Source organism: Xenopus tropicalis, chromosome 1, assembly GCF_000004195.4.
Source record: "Xenopus tropicalis strain Nigerian chromosome 1, UCB_Xtro_10.0, whole genome shotgun sequence".
NCBI lineage: Eukaryota > Metazoa > Chordata > Amphibia > Anura > Pipidae > Xenopus > Xenopus tropicalis.
In genome coordinates this window covers 185009625-185027485 of record NC_030677.2, presented here as the reverse complement: position 1 = coordinate 185027485, position 17861 = coordinate 185009625, and the positions used below count along the sequence as shown (strand labels likewise).

At 38.8% G+C, this 17861-nt stretch overlaps 1 protein-coding gene across 4 annotated transcripts; it reads left to right on the top strand.

The window, feature by feature from the left end:
• The first annotated feature begins 860 nt into the window (after window positions 1–860).
• aggf1 (angiogenic factor with G-patch and FHA domains 1) lies at window positions 861–17611 on the top strand. 4 transcript variants are annotated; one of them, XM_031893880.1, is made up of 14 exons: window positions 861–1366; window positions 2885–2981; window positions 4345–4529; window positions 4748–4879; window positions 4980–5168; window positions 8544–8781; window positions 10835–10946; window positions 11283–11334; window positions 12453–12554; window positions 13247–13412; window positions 14008–14090; window positions 14912–15039; window positions 15681–15780; window positions 16332–17611. In XM_031893880.1, the coding sequence occupies exons 1-14, from the start codon at window positions 1025–1027 to the stop codon at window positions 16527–16529; spliced, it is 2124 nt and encodes a 707-aa protein (XP_031749740.1). In that variant the 5' UTR covers window positions 861–1024; the 3' UTR covers window positions 16530–17611. The 4 variants fall into 4 exon arrangements, with proteins under 4 accessions (XP_031749740.1, XP_031749752.1, XP_012822835.1 ...); XM_031893892.1 differs by lacking the exon at window positions 8544–8781 and adding an exon at window positions 6522–6591; XM_012967381.3 differs by having other exon boundaries at window positions 4980–5174.
• Window positions 17612–17861: the final 250 nt, after the last annotated feature.

Here is a 17861-nt window from a genome sequence, read left to right as displayed (position 1 = left end):
AAGTAAGTGTAAGTAGTAAGTGTAAGTAGTAAGTAAGTGTAAGTAGTAAGTGTAAGTAGTAAGTAAGTGTAAGTAGTAAGTAAGTGTAAGTAGTAAGTGTAAGTAGTAAGTGCAAGTAGTAAGTAAGTGCAAGTAGTAAGTAAGTGCAAGTAGTAAGTAAGTGTAAGTAGTAAGTAAGTGTAAGTAGTAAGTGTAAGTAGTAAGTCAGTGTAAGTAGTAAGTAAGTGTAAGTAGTAAGTGTAAGTAGTAAGTAAGTGTAAGTAGTAAGTGTAAGTAAGTGTAAGTAGTAAGTGTAAGTAGTAAGTAAGTGTAAGTAGTAAGTGTAAGTAGTAAGTGTAAGTAGTAAGTGTAAGTAGTAAGTGTAAGTAAGTGTAAGTAGTAAGTAAGTGTAAGTAGTAAGTTTAAGTAGTAAGTAAGTGTAAGTAAGTGTAAGTAAGTGTAAGTGTAAGTAGTAAGTAAGTGTAAGTAAGTGTAAGTAGTAAGTGTAAGTAAGTGTAAGTAGTAAGTGTAAGTAAATGTAAGTAGTAAGTAAGTGTAAGTAGTAAGTAAGTGTAAGTAGTAAGTGTAAGTAGTAAGTAAGTGTAAGTAAGTGTAAGTAGTAAGTAAGTGTAAGTAAGTGTAAGTAAGTGTAAGTAAGTGTAAGTAGTAAGTGTAAGTAAGTGTAAGTAGTAAGTAAGTGTAAGTAGTAAGTAAGTGTAAGTAAGTGTAAGTAGTAAGTGTAAGTAGTAAGTAAGTGTAAGTAAGTGTAAGTAGTAAGTGCAGTAATCAGCAAATCAAGACAGAATCACTAATCGCGCAGCCGCTCCGCAAGCCTTTCTCCTTTCAGGTTTAATTTGTACCATGTGACCAGGGCGCCGTGCGTGACGTTCAAGTGACGTCACGGGAGTACGAGTCGCCGCTAGGAACAAACTGCAAGCCTACCAATTCCTTTCCGTGAAAGTGGCGTGTGATGTTCACAGGTCCATAGAGACTAGGGAAGGTTTCCAATGTGAAAGTTGTTGTTCCTCCTGCTTCTCACTCCGCCATGGTGCGGCACGGAGAGCTACCTACCGCGGAAAGCAGCGACCCCGCTGAGCTATCCCCTCTCCCCACAGCACCTGTTACATTGCAGCCGGATACCCTGCAAGTTCCCTCGTCATGGGAAAGCCCGGAGGGGTCTCCCAAGGCCTCCCCTCTGCCCCAGGGCCCAGAATCCGCATTGGCCCCATCTGGGGACACCACAGCCGCCCTGTGCCTCAGGGTAAGGACCCTGGAAGCTGAGCTGGAGACCTGCCGCCAGGAGCTCAGAGACATCCAGAGACGGCTGAGCCATAGCGAGAGACTGCACCGTTGCACCGAGACTCGCAACCTGGAGCTGCAGAAACAGGTGGGTGACTGCCATGTGTAGCTGCATACCCGACATATACCCCTACCGTACCCCGACATATACCCCTACGGTACCCCGACATATACCCCTACCGTACCCCGACATATACCCCTACCATACCCCGACATATACCCCTACCATATACCCCGACATATACCCCTACCATACCCCGACATATACCCCTACCATATACCCCGACATATACCCCTACCATACCCCGACATATACCCCTACCATACCCCGACATATACCCCTACCATATACCCCGACATATACCCCTACCATACCCCGACATATACCCCTACCATACCCCGACATATACCCCTACCATATACCCCGACATATACCCCTACCATACCCCGACATATACCCCTACCATACCCCGACATATACCCCTACCATATACCCCGACATATACCCCTACCATACCCCGACATATACCCCGACATATACCCCTACCATACCCCTACCATATACCCCGACATATACCCCTACCATATACCCCTACCATATACCCCTACGATATACCCCTACCATATACCCCTACCATATACCCCTACCATATACCCCTACCATATACCCCGACATATACCCCTACCATATACCCCTACCATATACCCCTACCATATACCCCTACCATATACCCCGACATATACCCCTACCATATACCCGACATATACCCCTACCATACCCCGACATATACCCCGACAGATACCCCTATGGTACCCCGACATATACCCCTACGGTACCCCGACATATACCCCTACCGTACCCCGACATATACCCCTACCGTACCCCGACATATACCCCTACCATATACCCCGACATATACCCCTACCATATACCCCGACATATACCCCTACCGTACCCCGACAGATACCCCTACCGTACCCCGACAGATACCCCTACCGTACCCCGACAGATACCCCTACCGTACCCCGACAGGTACCCCTACCGTACCCCGACAGGTACCCCTACCGTACCCCGACAGATACCCCTACCGTACCCCGACAGGTACCCCTACCGTACCCCGACAGATACCCCTACCCCGACCGATTCACCGACAGACACCCCTACCATTCACCGACAGATGGATCCGAATGAGGGTGAACATAGGGATCAGCCGCTCTTCTAATAAAATACACAGCTGCATATTTTAGTAGCACTGTATGAATAAAGTTCTGCATACATCCAGATTTACCAAGGGGGAGGGGGTGGGCAGGGAAAGGCACATATGCTCCCCCAAATATTGTATCCAGTGTGAGGGGCACAGTGCAGCTTAACCCCAGACAGAAGTTTTTTTCTGCATACGCACTAAGGGGTGCACTCTTGTACTACTGTCCAGGGACTTTGTCAAAGACACATGTACTCTGTACCTACACATGTAAGCTCTTATGGTTAAGTGGTTAATATTCTTTGAAAAAATACTTTGTATAGCTTTGCATGTAGTTGGTTCTATAAGAATAAGGGTTTCGTTTTACCATATGTCACCATAATGATTTTTCTTGGTTCTTGCAGGTAGAGCAACTAAGTAGAGAACTTCATGAAAGAAAGAGAGCAGAACAGACAGCCCAGGAAGTACAGACAGATGGCTATTATGGTTGGGCACAATCTGGTCAGTATCAGTTTTTTTTTTTGTTTTTTTTTTAACAAGGAACTTGTGCACATTTAAAAGCAAAATATGCTATTTTGATATGCATATATTGTGGGGAAAATGTCCCAACAGAGACAGCTCCCCTTATTTAGCAAGAGTATATAAAATTTAGCAAATATGCACATTGAAATTAAGCATCCAACTGCCAAGACTTGCAAAAGAGTGGTTATTTGCTATATATCATTTTAAAATAGAAATTTAAAAGTAAGCTTTCACTTTTTTTTTTTAAAATTAGTATTAGGGCTTAGGTCTAGATTATAATTGGAATAAATACAATGAGGGGTGGTCACTTACACATAGAATTCAGTCTGCATCAGTTTTAAAGATTACGCCAAACTAAATAATCTATATAATAATCTAAATAGTACACAAAGGTGGTATGTTTTTGCAGTTAGGTGGGTATTTTTTGCAGATGAGAATTACATTTCGACACAAGCCTTTGTCAAGGGGTATTCTCATTGACTAAGGCCAGTGCCAAAACATTGGGGTCATTTTCATTTGCCCAAAAATATCTGCTTTGCTTGGTGGTATGTATTGTATACATGGGTGTGTCTGCATTTAAAATTTTGCAAATTACTGTACAGGTATGGGATTTCTTATCTGGAAACCTGTTATCCAGAAATCTCTGAATTACGGAAAGCCCGTCTCCCATAGACTCCATTTTACTCAAATAATTCAGAATTTTAAAACTGATTTCCTCATTCTCTGTAGTAATAAAACAGTACCTTGTAATTGATTCCAACTAAGATATAATTAATCCTTACTGGATGCAAAACAATCCTATTTGGTTTAATTAATGTTTTATTAATTCTTTAGTAGACTTAAGTTATGGAGATCCAAATTGCGGAAAGACCCCTTATCCGGAATACCCTTGGTCCCGAGCATTTTGGATAACGGGTCCTATACCTGTATATGCCAAATTGTTGTATTCTAATGAACTTTTAAAGGGGTTGTTCACCTTAGAGTTAACTTTTAGTATGATGTAGAGAGTACTATTTTGAGACAGTTTGCAGTTGGTCTTCATTTTGTTATTTGTAGATTTTAAATTATTTCAGTTTTTGTTCAGCAGTTCTCCAGTTTGGGCTTTCAGAAGCTGTCTGGTGGCTATGGTCCAAATTAACAACCAGGTAGTGGTTTAAATTAGAGATTGGTATATAAATAGGGGAGGACCAATACAGAAAAAGTAATAAGTAACAATCACAATAAAACCCTAGCCTTACTGAGCAATAGTTTTTGAGTGCAGTGATCGAATTGGATAACCACATTTAGCCTGCAATTAATGTTTTGTAAAGAGATCTTAAATGTTAATTACATTTTTTTCTAGATTATTGTTCCAGTGGAAATGATTACAGTGGATTTGCACCAGGTATGTCAGAACAGGTCAGTGTGACAGAAGACAGCAATTCTTCACAAGTTGTAGCAGAAGCAGTGCTGAATAAAGCAGGAGCAAGCAGCGGTCAGTTTGTGGAAGAGGTGCAAGAAGATACTGTATACGCGCAGCAAGCTGAGGTAATGCAGCCTGTTGGGATACATAGAACTACTGCAGTCTGAAGAGTATAGAGGTCTTTGTTGGGGTACTGACTAAGCAGTTGTAATACATTAATCAGCTAGATATTCTTTTGTGTAATATGGTTAATGAGGGGGCCTTAAAAAGACTTTACAGCCGAGTGAATAAAACAGATCTGTTTGTTGTTGTATTTAAATACTCGTTCTATTTCTTCTATAAGGAAGAGCAGGGATGCTCACTGGCTGACAGTCTGAGGGCGACCGCAGAAGCTGCTGTGACGCAGACTGGATTTGTATATGATGAAAACACGGGGATGTATTATGATCACAGTACTGGATTTTATTATGATTCGGTACGTTGATTTGGAGCAACTATAAAATGCCTATTATTTTTAAAAAATTTGCTTAGGCTGTTTACATTTTGTAACTGGAGTTATTGTGTATCATATCAAGGAGTCCCAGCTATATTATGATGGTACCACTGGTATATATTATTACTGTGATGTGGATAGTGGCCGATACCTATATCATTCCCGAGTGGATCTTCAGTCATTCACTGACACAAACCCTCAGCCAACAAAAGATAAAAGGAGCAAGAAGAAGAGGCGAGATCCGGCCAGCATGGAAAAGGAGGAGGAGAAGGAGAAGGTCTGTATTACAACTTTATACTTTTGGAGGGTTAAAACTCCTCCAAACAAGTTAAAAAAAAAAAAAAGTGCAGTACGAAATGCCCTCATAATGGGCTTCCTCTTGAAGACACTTTTAGGGTGTTATATAATAAATAACCTATAGCAACCAATCAGCAGGAAGCATTAACTGCAGCAGTCATCTTATTGGTTTTATTGGATGCAGATCCTGGGCAAACTTAGTACATTTTATTACATTTGGGGGTTTTGCCTAGGCAGGTTCTGTGACCTAGGTGGTAAATTTAGTATATAAGCAGCTTCTCCAATGGAACTTGCTCTACCAAGCTCACAGCTGAATGGAAGGAGCTACATCTCCCCTTCTCAGCAGAGCTTTATAAGGCAATATGTCAGAGAGATTTGGGTCTTGTATGTTGACAGACATCAACATCATTTAGGAAAATTAAAATATCTTTATGGCTAAAATGTGGCCAAATTATAGCTTAGTTGAATAAACTATACTGCACACTCTGCTCTTTGCATCAAAACATTTTATTTAAAATTTAATTTAATTTGCTTGCATAAATTTACCTTACTCAGACATAAAACGAAAACTGTAAGTGACCCACTCCTTAAAACCCAAGTTGGCTGTCCAATTCTGGTTCTTTTTTTTTACTTAGAATATTTTATAAAGGTTTGTATACAAACGCCACTGTTTTGACTCCTTATTGCTTCATCCCCAGGCAGTTCTTCCACCATTGCTCTCTCTACTGGAATGTGAAAAACTATAAGATTAGCACCAAAATAATACAATGAGACAAGCGCACATTATGTTTTTTTTTTTTTAATCAATTTGTTAGTCGGCTTTTTGTTTTATTATTAGATACATTGGTCGGCTTAAAATGGACTTGTTAGTTAGCTTTTTCTTGTCAGTTCATCAAGGTTGTTAGGGTATACTAGTCTAGCTATATAGGTCTGTCTTCTGATTTCTGCATCTTGCAGTTAATATATTAATTGAGATTTCCCTTTAAACGTGTACATGCATTTTGGGTTTTGTCAGTAACAGGTTTATATACTAAAATGAAGAGCAGGTTGTGCAGCAACAGAAAACTGCGTCTGGCACAATGCCCTTGAATAGCTTTTTGTTCATTTTTTTCTTGGTTGAGCAAACTGCACGGTAAATGTGTCCAGACAACTGGAATAGGGAACCAACTGTATAAGGACATTGTGTTCCTATTTGCTAAAGGTGGAAGAACATTAGATGTCTAATCTACTTTTTTTGCTAAACAAGCTACAGGTTTTGGACTTTAGTGCTTGCATTCGTGCATTCATTTTTCTTCATCGCCAGCTTGACTAATAATCTTGTCTTTAGGTACACAATTTGGCTGACACCATGGCTAGCTTGAAGATTTCCACTTTGGGATACACACCATATAACAAAGGTAGAGTTGAGATGAAAGTGCCAATTTAGTTAGAAACATCATTCATTAATTTGGCAGATGTAAACACAAGACTACCGATTAGCACCTCTGTACATTTTACCACGCAGCCAGCTGATAATATTGCACGTACCATGGGGCTTATTGTGAGGCTCTACATTGTGCTTTTCTCCCCTATACTAACCTGCTACTTTGAGCTTTACTTATTCATGCCTTTGTTAGCATGACCTTTGCAGACAAACCTTGTGTAAGATTATGTTTCTTCTTCTTGACTTTTCTTTTTCATGTTCCTTGGTGCTAAATCGCTAATACTATAAATTTAATCAGTTGTTACCACAGATGGGAAGTCTCCAGCAAAAGTAACTATGCAACCATCATGCTTGTTCCATATACTAATTGTCTCAAAATAGCATTTGAACTGTGCAGTTACATATTTGGATTGAGAACTTTGGACAGGTCTCTGCTTGAACAAGTACTGTACAGCCTAATTTTAGTGTTTTGGTATGCTTTATGGATCTGATTGAATTAAGGCGAATTCAAGATAAATATTCTAGGGAGCTATACAAGCATGAAAAATGTTCCTTGGCTGTTTGGTATGGCCATGTGGGCTGCCAGCCTGCGGTGAAGCACTGTTTGGAGGTGTCCTTGTGTCTTTATGCCTCTATAATTTGCCCCCAGTGCTAGGAATTTAAACAGGAGCACCTCATTTGAGGCCACTGGGTACAACATCAAAGGAGTAGAGAGCATGTTCCATATGAGCCACTGGTTGGGGATGTTAGACAGCTCTAAGTTGCAGGCAGTACAACGCAATACCTCTGATACAAAGAAGCATGATAAAGTTGTGTCATCTTCAAGTTTCCTCACAAAGTTGCACGTCTTTGTTCTTTTTTGTGCTAGAAATATTTTCAGTAATGGGTATGTTATTCATTTGTAATCCAGGCCTTTATTTATATTGGCATGGCAGTTCTTGGGGAAAGTGTTTGTTCTGTGGTTATTTTTAACAAACATTCCATAATGATCCAAGGATCATTTTTGTCTTTGTTTTTTGTCTTTGGGCTTTGTTTTAATTCAGTCTTGATAAAAATTGACCCCTTTTTGTAACCTTAAAACCAGATCTTCCCTGGACTCCAAATTTTGATATTATAGACCCTAAAGATGCTCAGTATTCAGAAATGGAGAAGTGGTGTTTGTACAGGAACCTTCATAAGATATTCCTAAAGTCTAAAACTACAGCAGCCAGGCGCCTGATATTTGTCGTGTTCTACTATAGTTTACGTTACTGTATTGTTCTGTTGCTTAGCATATTTCTACATGTATCCATCATGAGACTTCAACAGCAGCTGCAAAACCATTTTAGGGTTTATATAGTAACGTGGATGTGTTACTGATTGTAAAACCACCTCTTATTGTTTGGGCCACCTATGCCATTAATGTTATATATGATCCATTTTTTCCCATCTATAGGATCATCAACCAATGACTTGGCAGCATTTCTGTAGTAATTTCACTGATCAGCTGTTCTTGTTTCTTAAAAATAGCAATAATCTAACTGTCAAAGGACCGATTTGGCAATATATGCCAAAGATGGAATGAACATAATGAAGTTATGTAATAAATGGCACTAAGTTTGTAACCCATAGCAAACAATCACAGGTACCATTTACTGGTCACCTGTTTAAAAGCAAACATCTTATTAGTTGCAATGGGTTACAGCACCTGGGTAAACTTAGTGCTTTTTATTGCACATGGGGGCATATGTTATGGCAGCCAGTCAGACTTTTAATTAGACCAGGCAAAACCACTGGCAGGGCAAAGCATGTCATTTTACTATATAACCCCCTTGGTTTCCACTTGCATATGATGTTTTTTTTAAATCATGTTCTGGGGAACCTCAAAGTTCTTGCAGTATCAGTTGATTTCTCAAGATGCTACTGTGTTGTCACATTTTCTTTAAGGATACAGAGAAAATGGAACATGAGCCAGTAAGCCCCCCTGAAAGGGAAGAATTGGCTGCTGAGAGAAAGAAAGCTAGGATGGGCAGTTTAGTAGAATCTTATGAAAGAGAGAGCTCATCCTCAGATGAGAGTGAACCAGAGGAGGGAGAAATCACTGACTCTGACAATGAGAAGACTTCCAGTGATGATGACAGGTCAAGTGGACTAAGCGTCACTTCCCACACCTCAGAGCCTGAAGGTGACCTCATTTTGCTGAATGTATGCATTTGCAGGCAGAAATATGATTCTTTGCAACATGGTTGGAAAAATGGATTCAGCTGGTAACTATATTTCTAAGATATTTATTGAACTTCTTTAAATAATAATAAAATAATGAATCGGTCTGTTAGAAATTATTTTCATATTATTTTGTGGTTTAATAAGTATTTTATATTTACCCCTAAATCCATTTTCAATGTCCGTTGTTTATAGTGTAACGTTGAACTCTTTACATTGTTTCTTTACACTGGAATTTATACCCAAGTTCTATTTGCAACAGCACAATATAAAATTGAAACTGTTCCTCTTTTACAGCTCAGCGGTGCCAATATTAGATATATTATTAGATAACCGCCAGTGAATATTTCTTATTTTCTTTTCTGGGGCAGTACTACTTTTAGAAAAAAAAATGCAAAGGGCCCTTGGTTAAAAAGCAGTGCAGCGCACACAAGCTTACATTCTTTTCCTAGACTTCCCTGGCACAGACTAAAATTAGATTAAAATGTGTACATTTTGGAACGGCTGGAAAAAGGTGTGTTAGGTGGCAGCACTTTACTACTCTTTTCCCTCCATGTGGTTGCTTTTTGTTTTTCACAATATCCAAATACCTAAATTGATGGCATTTTTGAAGTCCTTTTTATTTAGAAATGCTTTACTGTTTTCCCACATTTCACCTCTTAGTTTTTTTTTGTTTTTTAAGGATTTTCTAGTGACTGCTTGCTTGTATGTATACAGCGAAACCACAAATAAAGAACACCTGAAAATTCAATCTCTCACTTTGTATTTTCATGCAAAAAAAAAAAAAAATCAAATGTGGCACCGCCTCACTCTGCCACGATGAATATATTCTAATTCGCCTTGTTAGTCCAACTGAAATTGGTTATTAGTCTGGGTCATTTAAATTTTAAGGATGTCCATTATTTCTACTGAGTTGTAGTTGTTGATAGATTCCACAGCCAATTTATTTTATATTCTGGGATCCACTGTTTTATTTCCAGATCTACAAGCATTAATATTAGCAGAAGCACATGATAGGGAACAACTTGCATGCTCAGAACCTTCCTGGGTTTTTTTGGATAACGTATCTTTCCATAATTTGGATCTCTACGTTAGTTCAAGAAACATTTTATTACAGAAAAAATGAAAATCATTAAAAAATAATTGAATTATTTTATTAAATTGGAGACTACGGCATAGCTAAATCATCAATTAAGTAGATGATTTATCAACCCTTGGTAATTTTAACTTTTAATGTTAAGTTTTAATGGTAGTTACCTCTAGGTACAGCTCTTTGTTGCAGCATGACAAAATGACTTTACAAATCCATGCATACATTTCAGGGACCAAGGATTTGGACAGGTGATAGTGGTAAGTGAGCACTGGAGCTCAAAGGACAGATAGGCATTCAACTGCTCAAAGTAATCGGCACATTCTGATAAATGAACACTGCTGTCGGTTTTGATAAATTGCTGAATCGTAATAGAACTGATGGGAAATCTCTTGCTTCTTAGTATCTTAATTCTGTTCTATGTAACATAAGAAAATTGCAGGTATAGATTTCAGAAGTGCGTATACCATCTTTGCCTCCCAGTAGACACTCCAGCCTGCACAGATAGACAACAGATGTGGATTACAACTGATTGGCCCCAGTAGCATTCATATAATTTACATAGACTTTTCTATGCTTCTGCTTGGTTGCAGTATTGGAATGATAATGCACCAATTGGTCCCCAATGCAGAAGTCAAGGGAGAATTAGCTATGAACCTTTGATATTCAATCTTTGTTCTTCTGTCTATTTGCATGTTAGATTTTAATATCAAATTGCTTTTACCTGTCTCTGGTTTACTAATGCCCATCCCTAAATTTAAAACAATATCTGGCAAACCTATGCATGCTCTTACTTACAGGCACATACTTCAGTAAACCACAAATTATATATAGGTTCTGGGCATTATCTTGCTTCATATTTGTGTATTGCCTGTGACTGTTTTGCCCAAGAACAGTGCTTAATCCTTTTTTGTAACCTTTATAGACCCAGAAAGAATTTGGCCTCCATGTATAAGAGTAACTGTTGTTCGATCACCAGTGCTTCAGAAGGGAACCCTATTTATCATCACAGCTGATAAAACTGCCACCATTGGAAGGTAATTGGTCCTGGCGAAGTTTGCAGAGTGTATGTACAAAAAGATAAAATGGCATAAAATATTTCATACTGGGTTCTCAAATCAGTGTCCCCTGCACAATACCTGGAATTAGGAAATCTTGCACAAGCTTTTGTATTGATGTGTCGCATATTTGTATCCAGTGATTTAGTCACTTTTGTAGAGCGGCTTTTATAGACCTTCTCTGTGCTTTTTCAGTATTGAAAACTACCTAATCTATAGATGAACAATTAGGTTCTATTTGAATGTATTTTATTAGTTATTTGAGTGGGAATTATTTTTTTAAATGTATTTATTTATTTATTTATTTATTTTTAGAGAAAAAGATTTGGGGCATACAATCCGTATTCCAGAGCTTGGCATCAGTAAAGTAAGTGTGTGTTTGCAATGTGTGGTTCCAGCTGATTTAAAGGAGAACTAAAGTTACATTTTGTACAGGGTTCCTGTATATCTCACCTCCCCTCTCCCAAACTTCAGCAAAGAAAAAAAACCCCTCCAGTGATACACTGCAGTTTTGGTGGCTGCCATGACTGGCTGCTTGACGAAGACCATGGGTACTTGAAGCACATAACATATGTGATGAACCAGATGTTGGCTTTGCTGTGATGGACCTAAATCACCTAAGCTTTTTATCAGCATCTGCAGTTTATATTTATATGCATAACAGTTTTTCAGTTATTTTGCTTTTTGTTTAGCAGCTCCCCAGTTAGGAAATTTAGCAGCTATATGGTTGCAATGGTCTTGTTTACCTTAGCAACCAGGCAGTACTTTGAATGAGAACCTAAAATATTAATAGGAGGTGGCCTGAATAAAAAGTAACAACAATAATTTTAGCTGCCAGGGTCATTGACCCCCATTTGAAAGCTGGAAAGTGTCATAAGAGGAAGGGAAATAATTCAAAAAACTATTTAAAAAAAAATGAAGACCAGTTGCAAAGTTACTAGGAATTATCCAGCCAACTCTGGCTTCAGAACAAAACTTTGTTAAAGAGCCCACCACAACACAGAAACCCCTAATATACTTATCGTTGGAAACTATTCCTTCAAAAAGTGTGAATAAATACCATTTTTATATTATGAAATCCAGCTGCAAAACAGCTTTCTGCATCATTTGAAATCCTGTCAGTGGAGGAGGGACTAAAACATTGTAACAGCTTACAGACAGCATGCAGGAACTACATAACCCACAATACATTACACTGCTATGCTCCTTTTCTTATTGACATCGTTGTGGGATTTGAAGGATGCAGGCTGTTACAGTCGACAACTGTTACATTTTTTTTATTAAGTCTCAAAGTAGTCAGCCAGATCAGCAGGAGAACAGGGGGTCATGCTTAGGGAACTGACCGTATTATTACATTGAAAATCATGTAAAGGCTGCATATTTTTATTTTGCAAAGTTACTCGCAATTATGTTTACTTTTCAAAAAGCTTACATTGTGCTTTGGTTCCTCCTTTAAACCTACATTTTGGCATTGTCTTTCCTTAGTTTCATGCAGAGGTGTACTTTGATCATAATTTACAAAGCTACGTACTTGTGGATCAAGGCAGCCAAAATGGAACAGTTATAAATGGCAACCACATATTGCAGGTAAGCATACGGGGCATACTTAGTAAAGTCAACAGAATACACATTACCGCAAAGATGGTTTTACAAATTTGATTTTTAGCTCTTGAAATAAATATATTACCAAGAGCAAAATGTTAGTAAGATTAGATTTGTGTAATAAGATTTGTTATTTGTTAAAATGATAATATTGGTCCTGGTTTAAGGCCAGTTCCTGCACTGTATGCATTTACCCAACACACTGTATAAGTCTAATGTGGGCCATGTGAAGTGGCGTTGTGGACTTTTAGCCACTAAATTCTAGTAGGCAAAGCTCTATAAACCCAGTCCTGCCACTACACTGTGCCGTGCATCTCTGTGCAGGAAGCCTGGCCATATAATAAATGTTTGTCACCCATATGTAATAAATGTGCATTGAGAATGTATTTGTTTTAAAACACATTCAAGTGGCAAATAAAGGACAATCTGCACAAAACAGTTTTCTTTTAATAAAATTTAGTTTTTGCATATAAAGGTTATTTTTATATGGATGTTAGAGAAGTTGCATGTGTTTCTCTAAGTACAGATTAGGAGCTCGTCTGCCTGCTTCCCAGTGTTAGCTACATCACTGAATATGTGTGCTCCATAGACCAGAAACCTGCTCAGTTAGTTGCCATTTTTTTGTGACTTCTCTATGGAACAAGCTTTTTCACTAACAGTGATATCCTGTGTCACAGCCTAAAGAAGTCAGCCAGCCCTGTGTGCTGCAACATGGCGATGAAGTAAAGTTTGGGGAAACTGTGCTTTCTTTCCACGTGCACCCGGGCAGCGAAACCTGCGATGGATGTGAGCCAGGGCAAGTCAGAGCCCACCTCCGCCTGAATAAGAAAGAAGAGCATTCTGGTGAGAGCATTCCTTCAAATGCATTTGCTCAGGCATTGCATTGTGGAAACCCATTCCAGTGGCTTAAATTACTAAAGAGAAGCTAAACCTTTGAGCATTCCAGCCTTTATAGCATCATTAGAATGCTGTTTCATAAATATATATTTTTTCAATAGTATGTGCTGTTAGATAATCACATATTGAAACCCTGGAAACCTAGAGTAACTTTTTTTTTTTGTAAGTACTGCTCCCTCATGTTTCCTTTGTTCCATCTTCAAGGGCTTTCATTGGCTATGCACTAAAGGTGACCATATATGGGTGGATTTAAGTTGCCGATTTGAGTTCTTCAGACTGAATTTGCAGCTTATCTGTCCATGTATGGGGCCCCCAACGGGCCTACATGACTGATACTTTGCTGAAAATTGGCCAGGAACTGCATTACACTTTCTTGCAGAAAGTAAATAATATATTATATATATTTATAACCACTACTTAAAGGGGCAATAAAGTGTTCATCACAAACAGCATAAATAGGCATATGAAGCTGTGATGATCTTTGTTGGTGTCTTACAAAACTGTCAGCTGGCGCTAAGGCTGTTTCTATGTGTTTTAACAGCTGGTCCAGTACTGACCAAGGAAGGCAAAGAACTGTTACGGAAACAGGGACTTAAGAAAATCAGAGCAAAATATGGATTGCAGGTAAATGACTGTGACGAATAATAATTGGGAGGGATTTTTTCCTTTTATAATTGTTCTTGTAAGGGCTGAAATATGATTAATAGCATATTTAATAGCAATATCCCCTATTTGTATCTGTTTTACCTTATAACCATTAGTGGCTGCTGTTGGAAACAATAGGATATTACATTCCTTGTTGGTTTTCCCTAGCAAATATAATGGTGTTTCTTGCGCTGTCTGCAGATTTTAACTTCCATTGCTTTGTGTTCTGCTACTAATAATCCATACATGGGGCTGTTGTATAGAGGTCAGGAGTTGTCACCTTATATTTCAGGGGACATCATCCTTAACACAAATATTGTTGCTTGGCCTAAATTGAAGCAAACTCAGACATGTCATATATGTCTCTAGACAGCAGATAGAGAGCGGTGCAGCCAGTGGCAGAATGATAAAAAGACCACACTGATACAAAGAACCTTTTTAATCTACAAACCATTTTTTTTTATTTTATTTACTAACAGCAGGCTCTGCTTGTGGAGGCTAACATTGAGCAAGAGAGGCGCCTATAAGAGAGATACTGCTGTTATAGCCATTGGGCCTGCATTCTGATTGGCTATAATCCTCTACAACTTTCCTCTTATTAAGAATAGTGCAGTGCAGCAGTTTACTTTGGATTTACTTAGTTCTCATTGTGGCATCCATGTGTGTAACACTTTTAAAATTACATTCTTTTCCAACCACTAGCAACAGTCGGGGGTAACCAGCAAGATATAATGCTGCATATTGGAACTTACTTTTCAGCCAGAGTGATATGACATTTCCTTGCATCTGATTCTCCCCAGAGTGCTGATTATGAAGACAACAAGGTTCTAACAAATCCAAAGTACAAGGACAGAGCAGGCAGACGGAGACAAGTGGTGGGTAGTGATGGTACTTTCCAGAAAGAGGAGGCCCCAGCATCTGTACATGTGTAAGATTTGCTCTTCACCTTCTTTAAAAGTTTCAAGATGCCACACAAAATTAATATTGACTTTAAGTATGACTAGGACCGTTTACAATTTTGGAATCATTTATCCCCTTTTGTTCTGCAGCTCTCCAGTTTGGGATTATATGTCTCATTTACTTGCTAGGGTCTCACTTAATCTACCAACCAGACTGGTTGAATGGCAGGCCGAAGATAAATATTAGAGGGTCTGAGAATTATTCTCTTCTGCCTGACATGCACAACTGACCCCAGTAGAGGCAGAATAGAAAATACAAATTAAAAAGCAGAAGTACAAGACCAATTATATAATGTCCAAGTATATCAATGTTTATATTATACTAAAAATTAAGGAAAGTCATTTTGGCATTTTACTGCCAATAGATTTGCCACATTAATGCCACCTAGAACGCTATATTTATTCTGCAAAAAGCATTACCATACCTGAGGAAAGAGCCCTAGAAGCTTTCTCCATTTGTTTAAGATCGCAGCTGCCATTTTAAGTAGCAAGAGACTTTCTAATTGCAGTTCTGGTTGTGCAGCGTTAAGGTATACCTTTATGCATTATACCTAAAATAACATGCTATACTGGATTTTTTATATTTTGAAATATTTGTTTTCTTGTGCAGTGAGATTAATGACAACAACAAGGGAAGGAAAATGCTGGAAAAGATGGGATGGAAAAAGGGAGAAGGCCTTGGCAAGTCAAGTGATGGAATAAGGGATCCGGTAGGTTGCTAATATTACTTTACAATAGAGGTTAGCTATGCTAATTACTTGCCTTAACAGATAAAAGTTTAAAGAGGTCATTACCCTAAAGGGCAAGAAAAGCTCAAGTGGGTACTGTCATTGTGTATATGTTTGTTATTGCAGTACATGAGCCAAGGTTTTGAATTTCTGAGAAATTCTTACCCTGTAAATAACTAGAAAAATAATTAACCTGTGATAATATGTTCCCATCTTAATTCCCAGTACAGGGCGATATGAACATCAAAGGGACAGCGAGGCTGGTCCAGTTCCATGCTTGCTTCCATTTTGTACATGGCATGTCAGCAGGCCTCCATTTGCTACTCTTAATTTAAACATGATGTTAACACATTTATTTCTTACTAGAGTACTGAGTTCTCTAAGAAAATGTAAATGTTTAGATGTTAAAGGCCCTATTACGATGGGAAAAACCTGCTCACAGAAAGTCATCAGGAATATTTCTTGCTTTTGGAATATAGGTACAGCTTGTATGATTTTGACATTTGTTGTTTCTGTTTTATCATAACCACCAGATTCAGCTTCAGCTTCGCAAGAAGAAGGCAGGTTTGGGTGCCCAGAATCCCACCTCCATTGAAGATATTCAGCCAACAACACAAAACAAAAAGAACTGGGAAAAAGCCAGGGAGCGATATGCAGAAGCTTTCCCCGATGCCAAAACAAAAAATGAGACCAAGACCTCTGTGACTTGGATAAAGGGCTCTATAGAATAATGCCCTCTGTACCAGGGCATTGCTGTCAAGAGGTATCATCTTGTCTTCCTTGTATAACTAGGGAGATGGGTATGCATATACTGCAGTATACCTCCCCTTCCCATTCCCTTGAACAGCTTTCTAAAGTGGCCATACATGGGCAGATTCAAGCTGCCGATTTGTGCCCTTCAGCCCAATTTGGCAGCTTATCTGCCCGAAAATTGTCCAGATGTCAATCAGGCGAATTAAGGACCGCATCGGCTTGATGATGTGGACCTTGCCTTGATGGCCTGTATCCCCTTAGGTAGATATACTGGGGGATGATCCGCTTGCTTGGCGACCAAACTAGCTGATCTTATAATGTATGGCCAGCTTAAGTGTCACAGAGAGTAATAAAATCTGCCCCATCTGCAAGTATGTACATGAATGCTCCGAGGAAAATAGGTCCAGTATATACTCAGGATGATTAATGTAGCTGCTAATCCTTTTATTTTTCTGTAAACCCCCTAGTGACATAGGGAAGCAGTTTAACCAGTTATGGTGCTTGGGTTGGTAGCTAAGGGGTCTGAGGAATAACTCCATTACCGTTTATTGCTTAAGTGCAGTTTATCTTTAGTTTGTGAACTGTTTGTTCTTCATTTCCCACTGGTGGGTAGAGGATTTGAGGAAGTGCAGTTTAGAAGTTGAAGGGAAATCATGTGGTGGCTGGTTCTAGATTTCATGTATCTATTCACATCTTGGCTAGTTCCATGACAGACCTCTCGAGGCAAAGCAAGCCCTTTAGTTAAAGGCTAACTAATCTTGCCAAGTGTCTTACACGGACTCTGAGTGTCCCATTACGCTTCCCTACCCAAGCACTACTTTGCCAGCCGCAGGTGGTTCAACACCTGGTGACATGTCTCGGGTTTTATGCCTGCCCTTTAACTACATAGTGAATAGACAAGTGACAGCTGTGTAATGTGTGACAATTTAAGGACCATTTGCAGGAATCACACAGTTGCCTTAGATGACAGGTCATAGCAAAATATCACAATAACAAGTTTCTTCTGTGAAGAATTGTACAAAGATTACAAATTCTTTTGTGTAAAAATTGATTTATTCAGCAATCTGGTTATGAAATAAATATTTTAATTAAAAAAAAAAAAAGTTTGTATCTGTTTTTTTTTTTACTTTTACATAAAGGAATACTATACCACCAAACAATGTAGGTCTCTATAAAAACATATAATAACCTTGCGTCATCTAAATAAACCATTTTCATAAAAATATACTTTTTTAGTAGTAGGTGCCATTGGGTAATCCTAAATAGAAAACTGCCATTTTATGTACTAAGGGCCGCCCCCTGGGATCATA

Bases quoted from the DNA above. Each gene is read 5' to 3' on its own strand.
- aggf1 (XM_012967381.3), top strand. From the start codon at position 1,025: ATGGTGCGGCACGGAGAGCTACCTACCGCGGAAAGCAGCGACCCCGCT. The intron at 15,040-15,680 runs GTAAGATTTGCT...TTTCTTGTGCAG, and splicing joins GCCCCAGCATCTGTACATGT to TGAGATTAATGACAACAACA. The intron at 15,781-16,331 runs GTAGGTTGCTAA...CATAACCACCAG, and splicing joins GTGATGGAATAAGGGATCCG to ATTCAGCTTCAGCTTCGCAA.